Below are 17,184 nucleotides of genomic sequence, written 5' to 3'. Positions count from 1 at the left end.
CTCCGGGTGCTCCAGTTTCCCCCACAGTCCAAAGACATGCACTATAGGTGAATTGAATAAATTAAATTGGCCGTAGTGTATAAGTGTGTGTGTGAATGAGTGTGTATGGGTGTTTCCCAGTACTGGGTTGCGGCTGAAAGGGCATCTGCTGTGTACAACATATGCTGGAATAGTTGGTGGTTCATTCCGCGGTGGCGACCTTTGAAATAGAGACTAAGCCCAAGGAAAATTAATGAATGAATCAACCCAACAGTTGGTTTATTTATATTTGACCCATATTTTTCCACACATATCAAATAAATTCCTATACAGCATAAACCACAATGAATACAACATTTGACACATATTCATCATGTGACCTGAGGTACATGTGTAGAATATTAATTTATTCATTTTCCTTTGGCTTAGTCTCTCTATTCATCAGGGGTCGCCACAGCGGAATGAACCTCCAACTTATCCAGCATATGTTTTACACAGCGTATGCACTTCCAGCTGCAACCCATATTTAAAATAAATAATTATTACTTATAACTATATTATATAGTATGAATGTGTGGAGTATGAATGTAAGATTTGCGGCATATTTATATGCGACCTAGCAGTTGTTTTTCTGCCCTTTTAGACTACTCTTTTATGAGAACTGTAAATTCAGGCATTTTTATGTCGTCACATGCTCTTATAGGCAGTGTTTGGCAATGTCAATTTCTAAAGAAGCTGTTGTATTTTTGCAGCTTACACAGAAATGACAATGCAATTTTTTTAAATGGAGACTTTCCATTAAAAAACCTGTTTTCAAAAGCATTTACAGATTTTGAAAAGCAGATGTGATTTAAATAAATAAGGAAAATTCCTTTATTAGTTTAAAAGCCTACACTGTAAAAACATTCTTGCTGCTTTAAATATTTTAGTTGAATCAAATGAGCTTTACTGGCCATCTCAATTTACATCAATCAAATTGACTTAAAGGGCAAGCTTTTTGGACAGAACTGTGTGCTGATATAGTGTGTCCACAGTCATATTGGAGTGATAGAAACGCAATAAGTCTCTTTTTAAAATATCCTGACGTTAAATATAGGATCCAAGTCCTTCCCATTTTGAAAACCACCACAACATGATGCAGGAGTGCGGTTTCCCCGCCCACCGAATTGATTGACAGCCTCGTTTTAACATGTCTTTGTAGTAACGCATATAATTATAACAACAAGACAGGACATGCACAAAGCAGCTGGGAATAAAAGATCTGTTCAGCTCTCTGTGATCATCAATTATCATCAAATGTGATCAAGAATGAGTTTTACAAGTTTAAAACGTTTTTAAAACAGTGCATGTTTGTAATGAATTACAGCGATTTTACCATCTTCATTACCACAGCCAAATGTCAGCACAATTATAAAAGAAGACGCTTCAATCCTGGTTTGTGGACGTTAAATCAGGTTTATTTTGTACATTAACATAACAGACATCCATACAGCAGTGGATATTAACATATATCCTGTCACATTTGCCATGCAAAAACAGTGCAAAGTTAAACATGCGTGCTGTGTGTGTGTGTGTGTGACTCATCATTGCAGAAAGGCTTGACAACAAATACATCAAATAATCATTGGGAAAGTTCTTACTGTAGTATTTCTCATAAACGTTACGTGAGATCTGCTTCCTTCATGTCTGTCACTGTGCTGTTTATCCGACTCAGCCGGAGATTGAGGCACACTCTAACAGGCATGTGGGAACGGTGGGCGGGGAGAACTAACATTTAAAGGCACAGGCCACAATAACAGCTACAGTGTCATGATTACCAGCGATCTCTAACCACCAGAGGTCGCTGGTAAGCACTCACCCTCACAATAACTTATGGACTACAAATCCGCCATTCATGGACTACATTTTCATACATGCACTCCGTTCCCACAAACACACATGCTTCCTCATTTTCACTGATTACACTTACACCAGCTGAGGATTGTCAGAGACTGATTACACACACTATTTAAACAACACACACACTCCCTGCCTTTGCCGAGTCTTGTTTAACTGTATAGTGACATTACAACGCGTTTCCCTTAGTCTTGTTACCCCGTGTTTTGATCTTTGCCTGGTTTCCCTTTCTCCTTGTCTGCCGCCTGTCTACCGACCTCTCGCCTGTGTTTTGACAACGATTCTGGACTGCCTATATACATCTGTTTGCACCTGTGTTGACCATTGCCTCCCTGACATCGAATAAACCTGCATGTGGATCCAAACCTCAGTTGTCTCTGTCACTCCCTGTGTTACATACAGAGTGGTCAGAGCTGAAATGTCAATATCCTGAAAGATATAATCAATAATCTGATGGGTGTTCTAAGCTGAAACTTTACACATTCTGGAGACACAAAAGACTTATTTTAAATCTTGAAAAAGGGGTAAAATAGGAGCCCTATTATAAAAAAAATATTCAGCTAAACTTTGTATGTACAATTTGTTAAAATCTGATTAACTTTTTAATATTTTTTTTTACAGTGCATTGATTTATGAAACAAATGAAGAAACGAGGAACATTATCTGCTCCTAGACCCTCCGCAGGCTTGGCACAAACAAAACCCATTACATTGTATCTTTGATAACACATTAGTGTCACTTTTGCAATGATTTACACAACCAGCAATTGCAACTTCCTATTATGCTCTTGCTATTTACTCATTACAAATCAAGGAGGGACTTCAAAGCGTATAATGCCCACAGGGGCCTCACAGGATCATAAACCATCCTTGTAAAATCTCACAATGCAAACAGATGCCATTGCCCTAACATTCGCATCTCAGAATGTTTATTTCTCCTTTTAAAATCTCTGTCAGTATATAGAGATTTCTCCATAGCACGCCTGCTGGTATGTCTTTACTCCATGAGAAGAGACACACAGAAGTGCCACTGTTGTTCAACCCCCACAGACTCATTGTCCCAAACAGAATAACCAGTAGACAAGTGCATACGGCCTGCTCTGAATCTAAATCAGTGAATCATAGGATAATACAGCGATTAGTAAAAATACATGAGCTAGTGGATCTCTGCCTTAGATAATGTGCTATGTGTGGCCACCGTAAGGACAGGCAACCCGTTCTGTTTTCATTTGTGTCATGGCCAGTTGACGGGGGCTGTATCTGCACTCATGTCCCTGCATGAGTTTAGTCAGCAGATGAAGTAAGCGCCTGCCAGTAATTACTTAATCAGATCAGGCTACAGAGGAGAAAAGAGGATGTAGCTTTTGTTTTGTTTTGGCGATGGCTTCACATCCGGTTTTAGATGGAAGAATCTAGTCCTTAAGTAATTTAAGCTTCAAATTGATAGCTTAGATGCGGATACATGAAGAGCATTCAGAGTAATATAAAAAGAAGACTTCTGGTGGTTGAAAGTACAGCACACACCTCAGGAAATGCAACACTTCGGCTTATCAGAGGCGTGCAGAGGCGATATCTGATGTAAACACTAGATAACTGTAGTTCTAAGAAAAATGAAAAGTAGCTGATAAAAACGGAAGCAATTGTTTCTAATATGTTTGTTTGGTAAAATCTAGGTGATTTATAGATAGTTTGAAATTCATTGTGTTGGCTTGAAACAATCTTTGATTTGAGATCTTGTGTGACACAGGGATAAATGCACGCTTTAATGTGGGTTGTGCCCGAAACTCTATGTTGTCATGATAATTAGAGGCTACCTGACGTGAATTAAGGGCAGGGGAAAGACTGACTGTGGTAGACAGTGAGACCGAGACACTGATAAGTGAAAAACTTATGAGGCCGTAAAACATTTAATTGACCATATACAATGGCACCAAATTGGCTGCAGTATTTACTGCAAGCCTTTCGTAATATTAACAATATGTCATATCATAACAGCCCAGTACAACACAAACATTTAGTGCACAAATACACTTCATTAAACATGGAAAGTCCATTTATTTAAATAATTTGCTTCAAAAAGTGAAACTTGTGTGTTGTAATAGTTCACTACACACAAAGTCAAATATTTCAAGGCTTTATTTGTTTAAATTTTAAGGCTTTTGAGGCAAATAAGGGCTTGAAATATTACACTGTGTGTTACGAACTAATATAACACACAAGTTTCACCCTTTGAAACTAATTATTAATATAAATGGACTTTGCTATTCTAATTTTTGGCACATATACCCATAGTTATCACCATTTGGGAAAGAATGTACTGTATAACAAAGTTTATGTACTGTCCAACCTAAACACAACTCCTTGACTTTTCTAATTTGGACTGTAATCTAGTAATAATGTGCACCTTTTTGTAAAGCTGTTTTAGACCGATAATTATTTTGAAAATTTTAATTTGTTCGGAAAGTTGTTCAGAAATCTTCTTAGAGACAAAATGTACACTGCCGGTCAAAAGTTTGAGGTCAGTATGATTTTTAAATGTTTTAAAATAAGCTTCTCCTGCTCACCAAGGCTGCATTTATTTAATCAAAAATACAGTACTAATAGTAAAATTCTGAAATGTAATTGGCTGTAAAATAACTGTTCAAAAGTAGTTTATAATTTAATTTAATAATTTATTTCCGTGATTTTAAAGATGAATTTTCAGCTTCATTACTTCAGTCTTCAGAGTCACATGCTCCTTCAGAAATCACCCTAATATTAATTATTATTATTATTAATACTATTATTATTATTATTATTAATAATGGTAATAGTAATAAAAGTAATAACGACTGGAGTAATAATTTAATTTGAAACTGCATACAATAAGAAAGCAGTTATTTAACATTTTAAGAAATATTTAACAACTTTTTTTGCGTTTAATAAATGCCGCCTTGATAAACAGAAAATTGTTCTTAAAAAAAGCCATGAAAAAACTACTGACCCCTAATTTTTGACCGGTAGTGTGTTTGGTGCTAATTCTTTGGAAAAAAGTATACTTGCTGTTAATTTGCTTAGAACCTTGAATCAATCTAATATGACCATGGGTTTGATACGTGTGATATTAAAAATATGATATAAAAATAACAATAAAATGAAAGAAAAGTTAACTTTAGTGTTTGCATGCACTCAGAAAATAATGTTTGGTGTTTTAGTCAAACTAGTTATTTAAATTGAGCTGAAACAACACAATCCTTTTTGGGAGACAACTTAATTATTTTATGTTCAATCCACTTAAATTTGTAAAAATTAATAAGTTAGCACAAGTTAGACAAATCTTCCCAGTACTGGGTTGCAGCTGTACTGGATAAGTTGGCGGTTCATTCCGCTGTGGCGACCCCTGATGAATAAAAGGAATAAGCTGGAGGAAAAGTAATGAATGAGGTTAGACAAATCGATTATGTGGAACCCAGCATTTTCTTTTGCAGTGCATGCCACTTATATATTTATAAAGCAATCACGTTTACATATTTTGGAGCTTCTGTGGATTTAAAAGGTAAATTTCAAGTTGAGAATGTCATCTCTTCCCTATTGTGATGGATGCATGAGTGAAACAGCTTTGCATATGAATAAAAATGCAGTGTAGGGCTGTTGGAGGCATTAATGGGGCTGTAAATGTGCTTCATGGCCTCTGCTTAGCTTTTATTTCTAGTGATTGTATATAGGTTTAAAAATTCATAACATTTGTGTTTATTCAGATTATTATGATGAACAAAAGGAGTAATAAATAATTGTAAACTTCAATTGGACGCATAATTTTGTTCTTCAATAATTTGAAAAGTCAAATAGGAAAAATTGTTGGTGTATGGAAGGTGATCGGTGCCAAAAATCTTTAAACAAAATCCATTTGATCATGTCAAAGCACAGAAGCCATTGAAACTGTGGTATTTTAGATAATATTTGGATATTTGGTGCAGTGTTACATTGGGATGTACATATTTAAAAGCAATAAAAGACTCACTGTGCCTTCAAAAGAATCCCTAAAAAATGAAGCAGCTGAAAAGGTCTGCACACACACAAAAATCAAAAAGACAAAAGCGAGATGAAGTGACAAGCAATTCACTGAACCCTAAACATATGTACATATTCAAACATCAGACTTCATGTTTATTTAATAGCAATATTGTAATCCTGTATGACATTCACACATCTGCTCAGTGATCAGGGCCAGAAGTCTTTTCATGAAATGTGTGAAATTCTAATGTCAACCCACACAGTTTCACTTTATTAAGGTGGCAGTTTTTAATGTTTTTTTAGTATGTATTAGCATAAAGTTTTTATGCAAGGCAGTATAATGTCTGTTTTGCATATACTTGCATGCCACTGTGTAATCATGAATAAGTGAAAGTATAATATTTATATATACACTGTAAAAAGCAATTACTTTACAAGCAACAAGTTGATTTTACTTTTAAAAAGTTAGTAAACGTGTCGGCGCCAATAGCCTAGTGGTTAGTGCGTCGACATATAGCACCCAGGTTAATTATAAGGCAACGAGTTTACTCTCTTTTTAAAGAAAAGTCAACTAGTAATTTTTACAGTGCATATTAGGGCGGTAATATGGTAATATGGTATACCGCGGGATCTAAAAATAGCAACGATGTCAGTTTCAGCACCGTTATACCGTCATAAAAAACAATGCACTTATATAGGACACAAGTATTAAATATTATTTTTTTAATGCCTAAAAATGTGTATACGTGATTGTCGTCACAGAACAGTGTGGAGGAGAGAGAGAGAGATGAGGTAAGATGGCAAGTCGCGCCCCAAGTGACCTGTTCTCGAAAAAGAACACAACCCTCTGCAGTTTGGCAGTATTTCGGGTTCCGACCGAATGAGAAAGGAAACGTGGTAAAAACAAACTAGATGTCTGCATTCCTGCTGCTGTACCGTGGGAGCCATGGGACCCAACCAGATTTGCAAAAATAAATACATAAATAACAATAGTAGTATCATAATAATAAAATAAAAACAAAAAGGGCAATTTAGTAAAATGCATTAAGACAATGACAGTTTAACACATACATTCCAATGAAAGTGAAAAATTTATAATAAGTCAGAAACTCAATTCATGTATTTACACAGTCAACTATCATTAAACACTCACACAGCATGATCACATTATTTGGTGTCACTCAACGGTCAGTCCATTCTCATATAAAATAAAGCAAAATAAAGCAAGATGTCCCAAATCTTGTAAAATGTGTACATTGTTTGTTTGATGAAATAGTTAGTCTTAGAAGACATTTCCTTAATCCAAAGTGACAGAGATGGACCATGAATACTTTTCCAATAAATGGCAACCAGGCGCTCCACAGGCAATAGACACATGCACAAACTTCTGTTCATAGGTTTTCAGAGAGAAGGCCGGTGGAAAAAGACCAGAATACAAAAAAAAAAATACTATTTTAATGTAAGCAGCAGATTTTAGGAGCAGATACAGGTGAGACTTGAGCGCTTTATCTACCAGTGCTGTGTAAACAACAAATGACGTCACGCTATGATGCTATTAACAGTACAGTGACTCAGACTGACTAGTAAATACAATATTTCTCATTTAACTCCAAGCATGTGTGTACAAAGCCTTTTCAAACTTAATTCCTAGATTTTATTAGGATGTTTACATGGAGCTGAATGATAATAACCTGGCAGACGGCTACATTTGGCCCAGTTTAAGAGACCTAAACCAGCCATTCAGAATGACAGGTGTCGTCTGTGAGCATGTGATTGGTTGTAAGGATGTGGCGGTGTTTACTCAGAGCTCCGCCCACATGAGGTGACGGGATTAGAGGAATAAGTAGAGCCTGATTAGATTTTAGCAGCCTTGTGCAAAATGTCTCTGGAGAAACAAACAAAAACGCATGGATTCTGACATATTACTGTGAGTAACGTGTTTATTTAATGTCATTTTATTGTTTAACTACTTCATATTAATCCTATAAAGGATGTTATGTCAATATGTCTGTAATATTCATAGGGATGTTTATAATCACATGTGATTGTGCAGAGGAGTAGACTGACAATTAATAGTTTTATAGTCTCCAGTTTTAGAAATGCTCTGAAATTATTTTTTGTTTCTGTAATCAGTTGGCAATCTGCATTTATAATGTATTTTAGCATGTTTATGTTCAGTATGTGTGGTCAAATATACAATATTGAACTAACAGTTGTGGCATCCTTAATTATATACCATGTTTTAATGTGTAGAAACAATGATTCAGCTTATATTACAGGAATAAACATAAGTGGTAGGTGGGCTGTTGCTGTTTGTGCTGCTCAGATAAAGGGGTCATGTGTTCAGAACGGGAACAGCATAATTGACTCAGACTATTTTGTAAAGGCTTAAAGGACTGAACAGATGTACAGGGAATGGCTCACCAAGCGCTCCTACATCTCAGGCACCTGTGAATGTAATTAGGCTACTGTGTGTCTACGCCAGACAGACAGCTGTTATCTGAATTTGACCAGGTTATCTTGGCATCCAAGAGCTTATTCTGCTAGCTGGCACAAAACCAGTGTCTAATCTGCTGTTTTGCTTTTGTTTGACCCTCGAAAGCTGCGAAAACAAAGCATAAATGCTGAAAATAAAGACTATTGTGATTTTTTTTTTTATTTGATTGATAAGAATAAAAGAGAGCAGGAGATGTTCTGTTTTAGTGTGAAATTAAGCGTGTTTTAAAGTCATTCTTCTACTTGTTTAGCTGCTTTGCTTTGTTTGGCTGTAAATTCTAACTTACAAAAGTGCATTTTTAGAAATTATTTTTAATGAAAGTATTATAAAAAGGATGAACATTATAAACGTATACATAATACACATATTTTAAACTATAAACAAATGCAAATAAAATGCCTAAATGAGAATGGTGCCCTTTTATAACCAGTCCTAAGTATTGAAAGCATGTTCAATCCGAAGAACTAAGCAATTTAGTAGCACAGACCATGTCCTGTATCGCCATGCTTATGATGTCATACATGCTGGTCATTGGGCTAGTTTAGATTGACCATTGGGATAGTTTTGATTAGCCATAGGGATAGTTTTAATTGGCCATTGAGCTACTTTTTGGATAGTTTTGACTGACCATTGGGTTAGTTTAGATTGGCCATTGGGCTAGTTTTGACTGGTCATTAGGTTAGTTTTGGGGGACCATTGGGTTAGCTTTGATTGACCACTGGGCTAATTTTAGGTTGGATTTGACTAGCCATTTGGGGAAGTTTTGATTGACCACTGGGCTTGTTTTGACTGGCCATTGGGCTAGATTTAATTGACCATTGGGCTAGTTTTGATTAGCCATTGGGATAGGTTTAATTTGGCCATTGAGCTACTTTTTGGATAGTTTTGACTGGCCATTGGGTTAGTTTAGATTGGCCATTGGGCTAGTTTTGACTGTCCACTGGATAAGTTTTGAGTGGCCATTGGGTTAGCATTGATTGACCACTGGGCTACTTTTAGGCTGGCTTTGACTAGCCATTTGGGGTAGTTTTGATTGACCACTGGGCTCGTTTTGACTGGCCACTGGGCTTGATTTAATTGACCATTGGACTAGTTTTTGACTGGTTTTGACTGGCCATTGGGCTTTTTTAATTGTCCATTGGGTTGGTTTTGGGCTAGTTTTGACTGGCAATTACTCTTGATTTAATTAAAGATTGGACTAGTTTTTTGCTGGTTTTGACTGGCCATTGGGCTAGTTTTGACTGGCCACTGGGTTAGTTTAGATTGACAATTAAAACACCAAATACACTTTAATATGCTGTGCCTTTTATTAGACTGTACAGAGCAGTATTATACTGTAACAGAATCCTTAAATCTATTTAGTTTGTTAAAAGTGGGAGAACCGGAAGTGGTTTGACATCTTTCAGCATTTCTCTGCTTCACACTGCCACATATTATAATATTATACATATTAAATACCGTAGCTCATCTGTAAACATCATTTTAAGAGTCCCATAGGATGTAATAAGGACCACAACTCCCATGTTTCCACACTCGGACACGGCATCATCAATCTACACCTTTATTTGTTGTCAATACATACTCTTTAGCAGCAAAAATAACATTCTGTGCCTTTAGTGTGGCACTTTGAGCATTAAAGCGTGGTTGTGGGTGGCAGAAGTCACTAATGAAGCTTGTACTCTTAAGGTTAATGTTGTGAGACACAACAGCTGAGCTGTAGATTTATTCTAAGACCATTGGTACGAAAGAGTATCTCCGTTGTCTGCCCTCAGGTATGAGTTAAGGAGACGATGGTGCTCTCCCTGGTGTTCTCCACCTCAGGTCAACATGTTCAACCTTATGAGCAACTGCTGCAGCTGGGTCTCCAAACTCCAGCAACCCCTGAGGTATCAGTTAGCCATGATATATAGCCATGAAGTCCTATACAATTCTGTGTGACTGTTCGTTGGAATCGTTTCCATTAGCTTAGTTTTTAGGCACTTTGAAATTTATTTCTTAGGTTTTTTTTTGCCATTTTAAGGTCATCTTCTGTATATAAGTCACATCACATGACCATCTTTTTAAAAAACAAACTATCATGTGTTTATTTGTTGAAATTGGCTGCATAGGGAATGAGTCAGCAAGTACTACATGAGGCTGTAATGCATTGAACAACTCAGAAAAGATTGATCTGTTTATCCGGGAATTGTGAATCCTCAGCTCTTCTTAGAAAACCTTCCAGAAAAAACTCATATCTGGCCTCTCTCAACTGCCATAAATGCTTAACTACACTCCTTCATCTTTGTTTAAAAATAATGGCTGCAATATAGGCAAACCCACCAACATGCATCATCACTATTTTTGAAATGACACAATTATCACTATAAATGTATTCTATTAATCAATGTTTTACATAAAAAAAAAATATATATATATAAATAAAAAAATATATAATAATATATAATATATATATATATATATATATATATATATATATATATATATATATATATATATATATATATATATATATATATATATATATATACACTGTAGTATATTTATGGTGATTTATAGTAAATGCTACAGTGTTTTTGAAACATACTATTGTAAAGTGTATTATACTGTTTACTCTTTGCTAATGAATGTTACAGCACTCTGTTATTAACTGTTTTTTCCGGATAAACTGTAATAAATACTGTAGTATACTTTAGTTTTACGACAATAAATTGTGGTGTATAGTTGTAGAAACCTTGGTACAGTATTGGGTAATTTGTTTATATTGCTTTAGCCTTTGTTTGACCACAGCAACTAAAGAAATTTCACATCAGATTCATTCAAGTACTTTACTATAGTTTGGTTCAAAAACACTAGGTTAAGCTGAAATTAATAATACTTTCTTTGTGCAATAGTACATAACAGTAATAGTACATTTAACCCTAGTGTATATTTAAACTAATTTAGTCTATGAGGACACACTTTACTAGTTTTAATCTAGTAATTATCATAATTACAATATGGTGTGATAATATTTATTGCCTAATTAAAAAAAAAGTCATATTAAAGCCATAAAGCCTTTAAAGTCAAATGTTTTATGTGTTGATCAAATTGAACTGCACAAAACCTTTCTTTGTTTTTTACATCTTTCTAGGAAGATTACAGTGCTGGTTGTCGGCTTGGACAAGGCAGGAAAAACCTCTTGCGTCAGAGGAATGTTGAGAGGTAATTTAAATGTATATCAGGTTAGCAGAAATGCTGAATTGACTGCATCTTGTTTTAATATATGATATATGTTTTATTCAGTGCCTCCTGGAGATGTAGGTCCTACTCATGGATGCGTCCGCACTGAATTAAGGGTGGAGAACTACCTGGTTAATATACTGGATATAGGTGGAGGTCTGGAGGTGCGTGGCTCCTGGAGAGAGCATTACGGTGAAGCTCACGGCATCATCTTTGTGGTGGATTCAAGTGACAGACAACGAACGAAGGAGGTCAAAGAAGCTCTGGTGGACCTGCTGAAGCATCCAAGAGTAGCAGGAAAGCCTCTGCTTGTGTAAGATACCCAGCTACCATTGATTTAGCATGATGATTTAAATAATTAGTCATGAAAAAGTCTATAATTATATGCTCAAAATTTTTATGCAGTTAATGCACCCACCCTCAGATCTATGAATTTTGATGTATTGAATGTGAGACAGGAGATCAATCGATTTCTGAAGAAGGTTATAGAACAGGTTTGCTAGGTTTTTGCAATAAACTAGCCCTATGGTCAATAAAATGTAGCCCAATGGCCAGTCAAAACTAGCCCAGTGGTCAATAAAAACTAGCCCAATGGCTAGCCAAAAGTAGCCAAATGGTTAATCAAAACTAGCCAAATGACCAGTCAAAACTAGCACAGAAATAGCCCGATAGTCAATCAGAACTAGCCCAATGTCCAGTCAAATCTAGACCAAATTGAGCCTAGTTGCCAGTCCAAACTAGCCCAATGGCCAGTCTAAACTAGCCAAAAACTAGCTCAATGGCTAATTAAAACTATTCCAATGGCAATTCCAAACTAGCCCAAAACTAGCCCAATGGCCACTCAAAACTAGCCCAATGGCCAATCAAAACTAGCCCAATTTTTCAGTCTAAACTAGCTCAATGGTCAGTCAAAACTAGCCCAATTGTCAATCTAAACTAGCTCAATGGCCAGTCAAATGTAACCCAAAATTAATCTATCGTCAATTAAATCTATCCCAAGTCAAAACTAGCCCAGTGGGTCAGTCGAAAACAGCCCAAAAATAGCCCTGTGATCAATCAAAACTAGCCCAATGGCCCATCTAAACTAGCCCAAAACTAGCACAATGGTCAATTAAATCTAGCCTAATGTCTAGTCAAAATTAGCCCAGTTGTCAATCAAAAATACTCCAAATGGCCAGTCAAAGCCAACCCAAAAGTAGCCCTGTGGTCAATCAAATCTATCCCAACGGCCAGTCAGAACTAGCTCAATGGCCACTCAAAACGAATCCATTGGCCAGTCAACACTGTTGAAAGTTTAAATCCTTAAACTATCCCAAAGGCTAATCAAAACTAGACCAATTGTCAATCTAAGTTAGCCGAATGGTCAGTCAAAAGTAGCCCAAAACTAGCCCATTGTCAATTAAATCTATCCCAATGGCAAGTAAAAACTAGCCCCGTGGGTAATCAATACTAGACCAATGGCCTGTCAAAACTAGTCCAAAACTAGCCCAATGGCCCATCTAAACTAACCAAATGCCCAGTCAAAACTAACCCAGTGGCCAGCCAAAACTAGCCCAATGGCCAGGCAAAACTATCCAAAACTAGCCCAATGTCCAATTAAAAGTATCCCAGTGGCCAGCCAAAACTAGCCCAATGGCCAGTAAAACTACTCCAATATTATCAAAATTCAAAATATGCTACTGCCCATTTGTAAAATCCTTATTTTACATCGCTGTACACATGGCTTCGTCTTTGAAAATAACTGTATATTATTAATAATAAAGATTCTGTTATCATAAAAAGTCATCTTAACTCAAAATTGACAGCACAGTTGGCATGGTGTCTCTCATCTGACTGCAGTGTGCTCCAAGTCAGGAAAATGCAGAAGTGCAAATCAAGCGGAAGTGAAAAATCTGAGGGCGGCACAGTTGCCCAGTGATCAGCACTGTCACCTCACAGCAAGAAAGTTGTTGATTCGTGGCCTTTCTATGTAGAGTTTGCATGTCCTCCCCGGATTTGTGTGGGTTTCCTCCAGGTGCTCCGGTTTCCCCCAAAGACATGCAGTATAGGTTAATTGAATAAATAAAATTGGCTGTAGTGTATGAGTGTGTGTGAATAGCTAAATAAATAAAAATAAACATAAAGTTACTATTCTGTTATATTTCAGAAACAATTTTGTCTATTTTTGCTCAGTTTTGCCAACAAAAATATTACATATAAAGCCACAGCAGAAGTGTTGTATGTATCTGATTATCACAGCAGTGTTTCCTTTCTGAATTTTAAATGAATGGATGAACAAATACTTAAATGGGCTATTCATATTGAAACGGTTTGCTTCATTGCATCTGTCTGATTTATTATCATATGAATGAATGACTCATTAAATATTTACCATGACCTAAAGACGGTTTTAGGTTTTTAGTTAGAGAATTATGTCATTAAACTAAATAATTTGATAATAATTAAACAAACAAAATGATAGTTCAGACAAAAATAAAAATGCTGTCATCATTTACTAAGCTTTGTGTTGTTTCAAAGCTGTCTAAACCAAGCCAAACTGTTTTGCCACTGCAATGAATAAACCGTAAATACATCTAGATACTAGTCTACACGCAACTTCTGAAAACAATCAAAAAGCATCGCCATTGTAGCCTGAATGGTACAAACAATCCAAATGATCCAAGGCATATTCATTGTGACTATAATTTTTCCCTGCTATCCGGCTAATTTTGAACCATCTCTGTATCTCATAACAGGCTGGCAAATAAACAAGACAAAATGAATGCTCTGCTGGGAAATGAGCTCATTGAAATTCTCTCCCTAGAGAGGCTGGTCAACCAGAGCCGGTCGCTTTGCCATATTGTGAGTACTATGAACCAATAAACATCATATATCTCCAGGGAACTAACAACATGCCACTGTTAATGTTTATTTTGGCAATGTTTTTATGGATTTTACTGTATTTTTTTAATCTCTTAATCTACAGGAGCCATGTTCTGCCTCAATGGACCTCCGTCGCTGGTCAGACAGAAAAACCCTGCGGGGTCTGAGATGGTTACTGCGAGCTGTGTGTCTGGACTACCCAGATCTCTGTGCCCGCGTGATGAGAGACGGCAGACGACCATTAGGCCCAGAGGAAAAAGATAGGAAGGGAAAAATTGAGAAGAGCCGGAATAAAACTAAAGATGAGAAGTAAGAGCTGATTAATAGATCATAACCCTTATATACACTATATTTAAAAAGTTAAGAGTCAATAAATTGCTTTAATGTTTTAAGTAGATACATTTTTAAAAAGAATTCTATTTTGTTCACCAAGGCAGGATTTGACTTAATAAAAACAATAGTATTGAGAAATAGTATTACTATTGTTTTTATTCTTAAAAATTGTCACTTAAATATTATTTTAAAAACATCAGTAACACTTTATAATAACCACACACTATGAATCATTGATTGAGCATTAGCAAGTAGTTAATTGATTATTTGTTAAGCATTAACTCGACATTAATAGGCGTTAGTTGTTATGAAGCGGACAGGAGACAGAGGTAAGGAAACGTTAGGGTGTTTATTAAATGACAACAAGGAGCACATGAAGGATAGCCAGGAGGATCAGGAATGATGTTGGGGTCTTTTCCTCCGTGGCTGGGTAACAGGAATACACGAGGATGGACAGCACACACCAGATACAGCTGACAGAGGATGACACAGACTTGGAAGGACTGGAAGACAGGACGATTCGGGAGGACCAGGAAGACTAGGAGGAATACAAAGAGAACAGGTAAGTAAATCGTTTGTTTTAGCTGAGGATGACTACGCTGAGTGGTCGCTCAGTTGTCCGCTTTCGTCGAGACGAGCCCGGACAATGAGCGACTGGAGTGCTGTGCTTTTATCTGGTGCTCGTGAATGTGATGCAGCTGTGTGCTCATTAGAAGTCAGGTGATGGTGATCTTCGTGAGTGGGGATCGTGAGAGCCTGACCAATCCGTGACAGTACCCCCCTCCCCAGGGCCCGCTCCTGAGGGCCGACACCTCCGACGCCGTGGTGGTCTCCCTCTGCCTCTAGGCGCTGGGAACTCAGGGTGGCTCTCATGAAACTCCACCATGAGACTAGGATCGAGAATATCAGCTCTGGGAACCCATGTCCTTTCTTCGGGGCCGTACCCTTCCCAGTCCACCAGGTACTCCAACTGGCCACCACGACGTCGGGAACGCAAGATCTCCTTCACTGCGTAGACGGCTCCTTCTTCTAGGAGCAGTGGAGGAGGGGGTTCCTCTTCGTGGTCAGGCTCTGTGGAGGGAAGAACAGGATCGTGATAGGGTTTCAGGAGTGATACGTGGAATGTAGGGTGAATACGGTAGTGAGAGGGTAATTGTAGTTTGTAGGTGACGGGGTTAACCTGTTCCACGATGGTGAAGGGACCAACAAATCGGGGACTTAACTTGCGAGAGGGCAGTCGCATGCGTATGTCCCGGGTGGATAGCCACACCTTTTGTCCGGGTGTGTATCTGGGTTCTTCAGACCTTCTTCTATCGGCGGTTACCTTGCTTCGACGGACTGCCCTCTGCAGATGTTGATGAGCCTCGTCCCAGACTCTCTCGCTCTCCCGGAACCAGTGATCCACTGCGGGGACATCAGATGGTTCGCCATCCCAGGGAAAGAGCGGTGGTTGGAAGCCCAGGACGCACTGGAATGGCGTGAGTCCGGTGGAGGGTTGCCGCAGTGAATTTTGGGCATATTCTGCCCAGCCCAAATACTGGCTCCAGGAGCTCTGGTGACCACTGCAGAAGGTCCTCAGGAACCGTCCCACCTCCTGAATCTTCCTCTCTGTCTGCCCGTTGGTTTGGGGATGATATCCAGAAGAGAGGCTGACGGCCACACCTAGGAGCTTGAAGAAGGCTTTCCATAGACGTGAGATGAACTGTGGACCTCTGTCCGACACAATATCTTCTGGAATACCAAATGACCTGAAGACTTGATTAAAGATATTGTCGGCTGTTTCAAAGGCTGTGGGAAGACCTTTCAGAGGGATTAGTTTGACAAACTTTGAGAATCTATCTACGATGACTAGAATACAGGTATTACCTTCTGACGAGGGGAGGTCAGTGATAAAGTCCACTCCTAGGTGTGACCAGGGACGGTTCGGAATCGGCAAGGGATGGAGCTTTCCAGCGGGTAGATGACGTGGGCTCTTGGATTGGGCACAGTCCTTACAGCCCTGAACGTATTGCCTCACATCCCTTGCCATGTTTGGCCACCAGAATCGTTGGGATACTAGCGAGAGAGTATTGTTGATCCCTGGATGTCCAGTGCCTAGCGAGGTATGTAAGGAGTGGATCAGATCTACCCGGTGTTCAGGTGGTATGAACTGCCGATGAGGAGGGCATCCCGGCGGAGCAGGGGCTTCCGGAGTGGCAACGACTGGAGGAGCGTTCCAGGTGATCGGACAAATGGAGATGTGTTCGGGAAGAATCTTCGTTGGGAGTTCTTCATGATCGTGATGCTCGTGTAAACGAGAGAGAGCGTCTGCTCTTAGATTCTTGGGTCCTGGACGATAGGAAATGGAGAAATCAAAACGTGAGAAGAAAAGTGACCATCTGGCTTGACGTGGACATAGTCTCTTGG

General features: G+C 38.1%; 1 protein-coding gene across 2 annotated transcripts in view; it reads left to right on the top strand.

The window, feature by feature from the left end:
- The window catches only part of arl13a (ADP-ribosylation factor-like 13A), a 29,908-nt gene that overhangs the window by 2,547 nt on the left and 10,177 nt on the right, over positions 1–17,184 (top strand). The window contains exons 1-6 of one of the 2 annotated variants that reach the window (XM_056472024.1): positions 7,733–7,794; positions 10,137–10,250; positions 11,495–11,565; positions 11,647–11,896; positions 14,319–14,424; positions 14,549–14,754. In XM_056472024.1, coding sequence (XP_056327999.1) covers positions 7,775–7,794; positions 10,137–10,250; positions 11,495–11,565; positions 11,647–11,896; positions 14,319–14,424; positions 14,549–14,754 — 767 coding nt within the window. In that variant the 5' untranslated portion in view covers positions 7,733–7,774. Of the gene's footprint in view, positions 1–7,732; positions 7,795–10,136; positions 10,251–11,494; positions 11,566–11,646; positions 11,897–14,318; positions 14,425–14,548; positions 14,755–17,184 lie in introns of those variants that run through there. The other variant, XM_056472025.1, reaches the window with a different exon arrangement.

Source organism: Danio aesculapii, chromosome 14 (assembly GCF_903798145.1).
Source record: "Danio aesculapii chromosome 14, fDanAes4.1, whole genome shotgun sequence".
Classification (NCBI taxonomy): Eukaryota; Metazoa; Chordata; class Actinopteri; order Cypriniformes; family Danionidae; genus Danio; species Danio aesculapii.
This window is presented reverse-complemented; position numbering and strand designations above follow the sequence as displayed.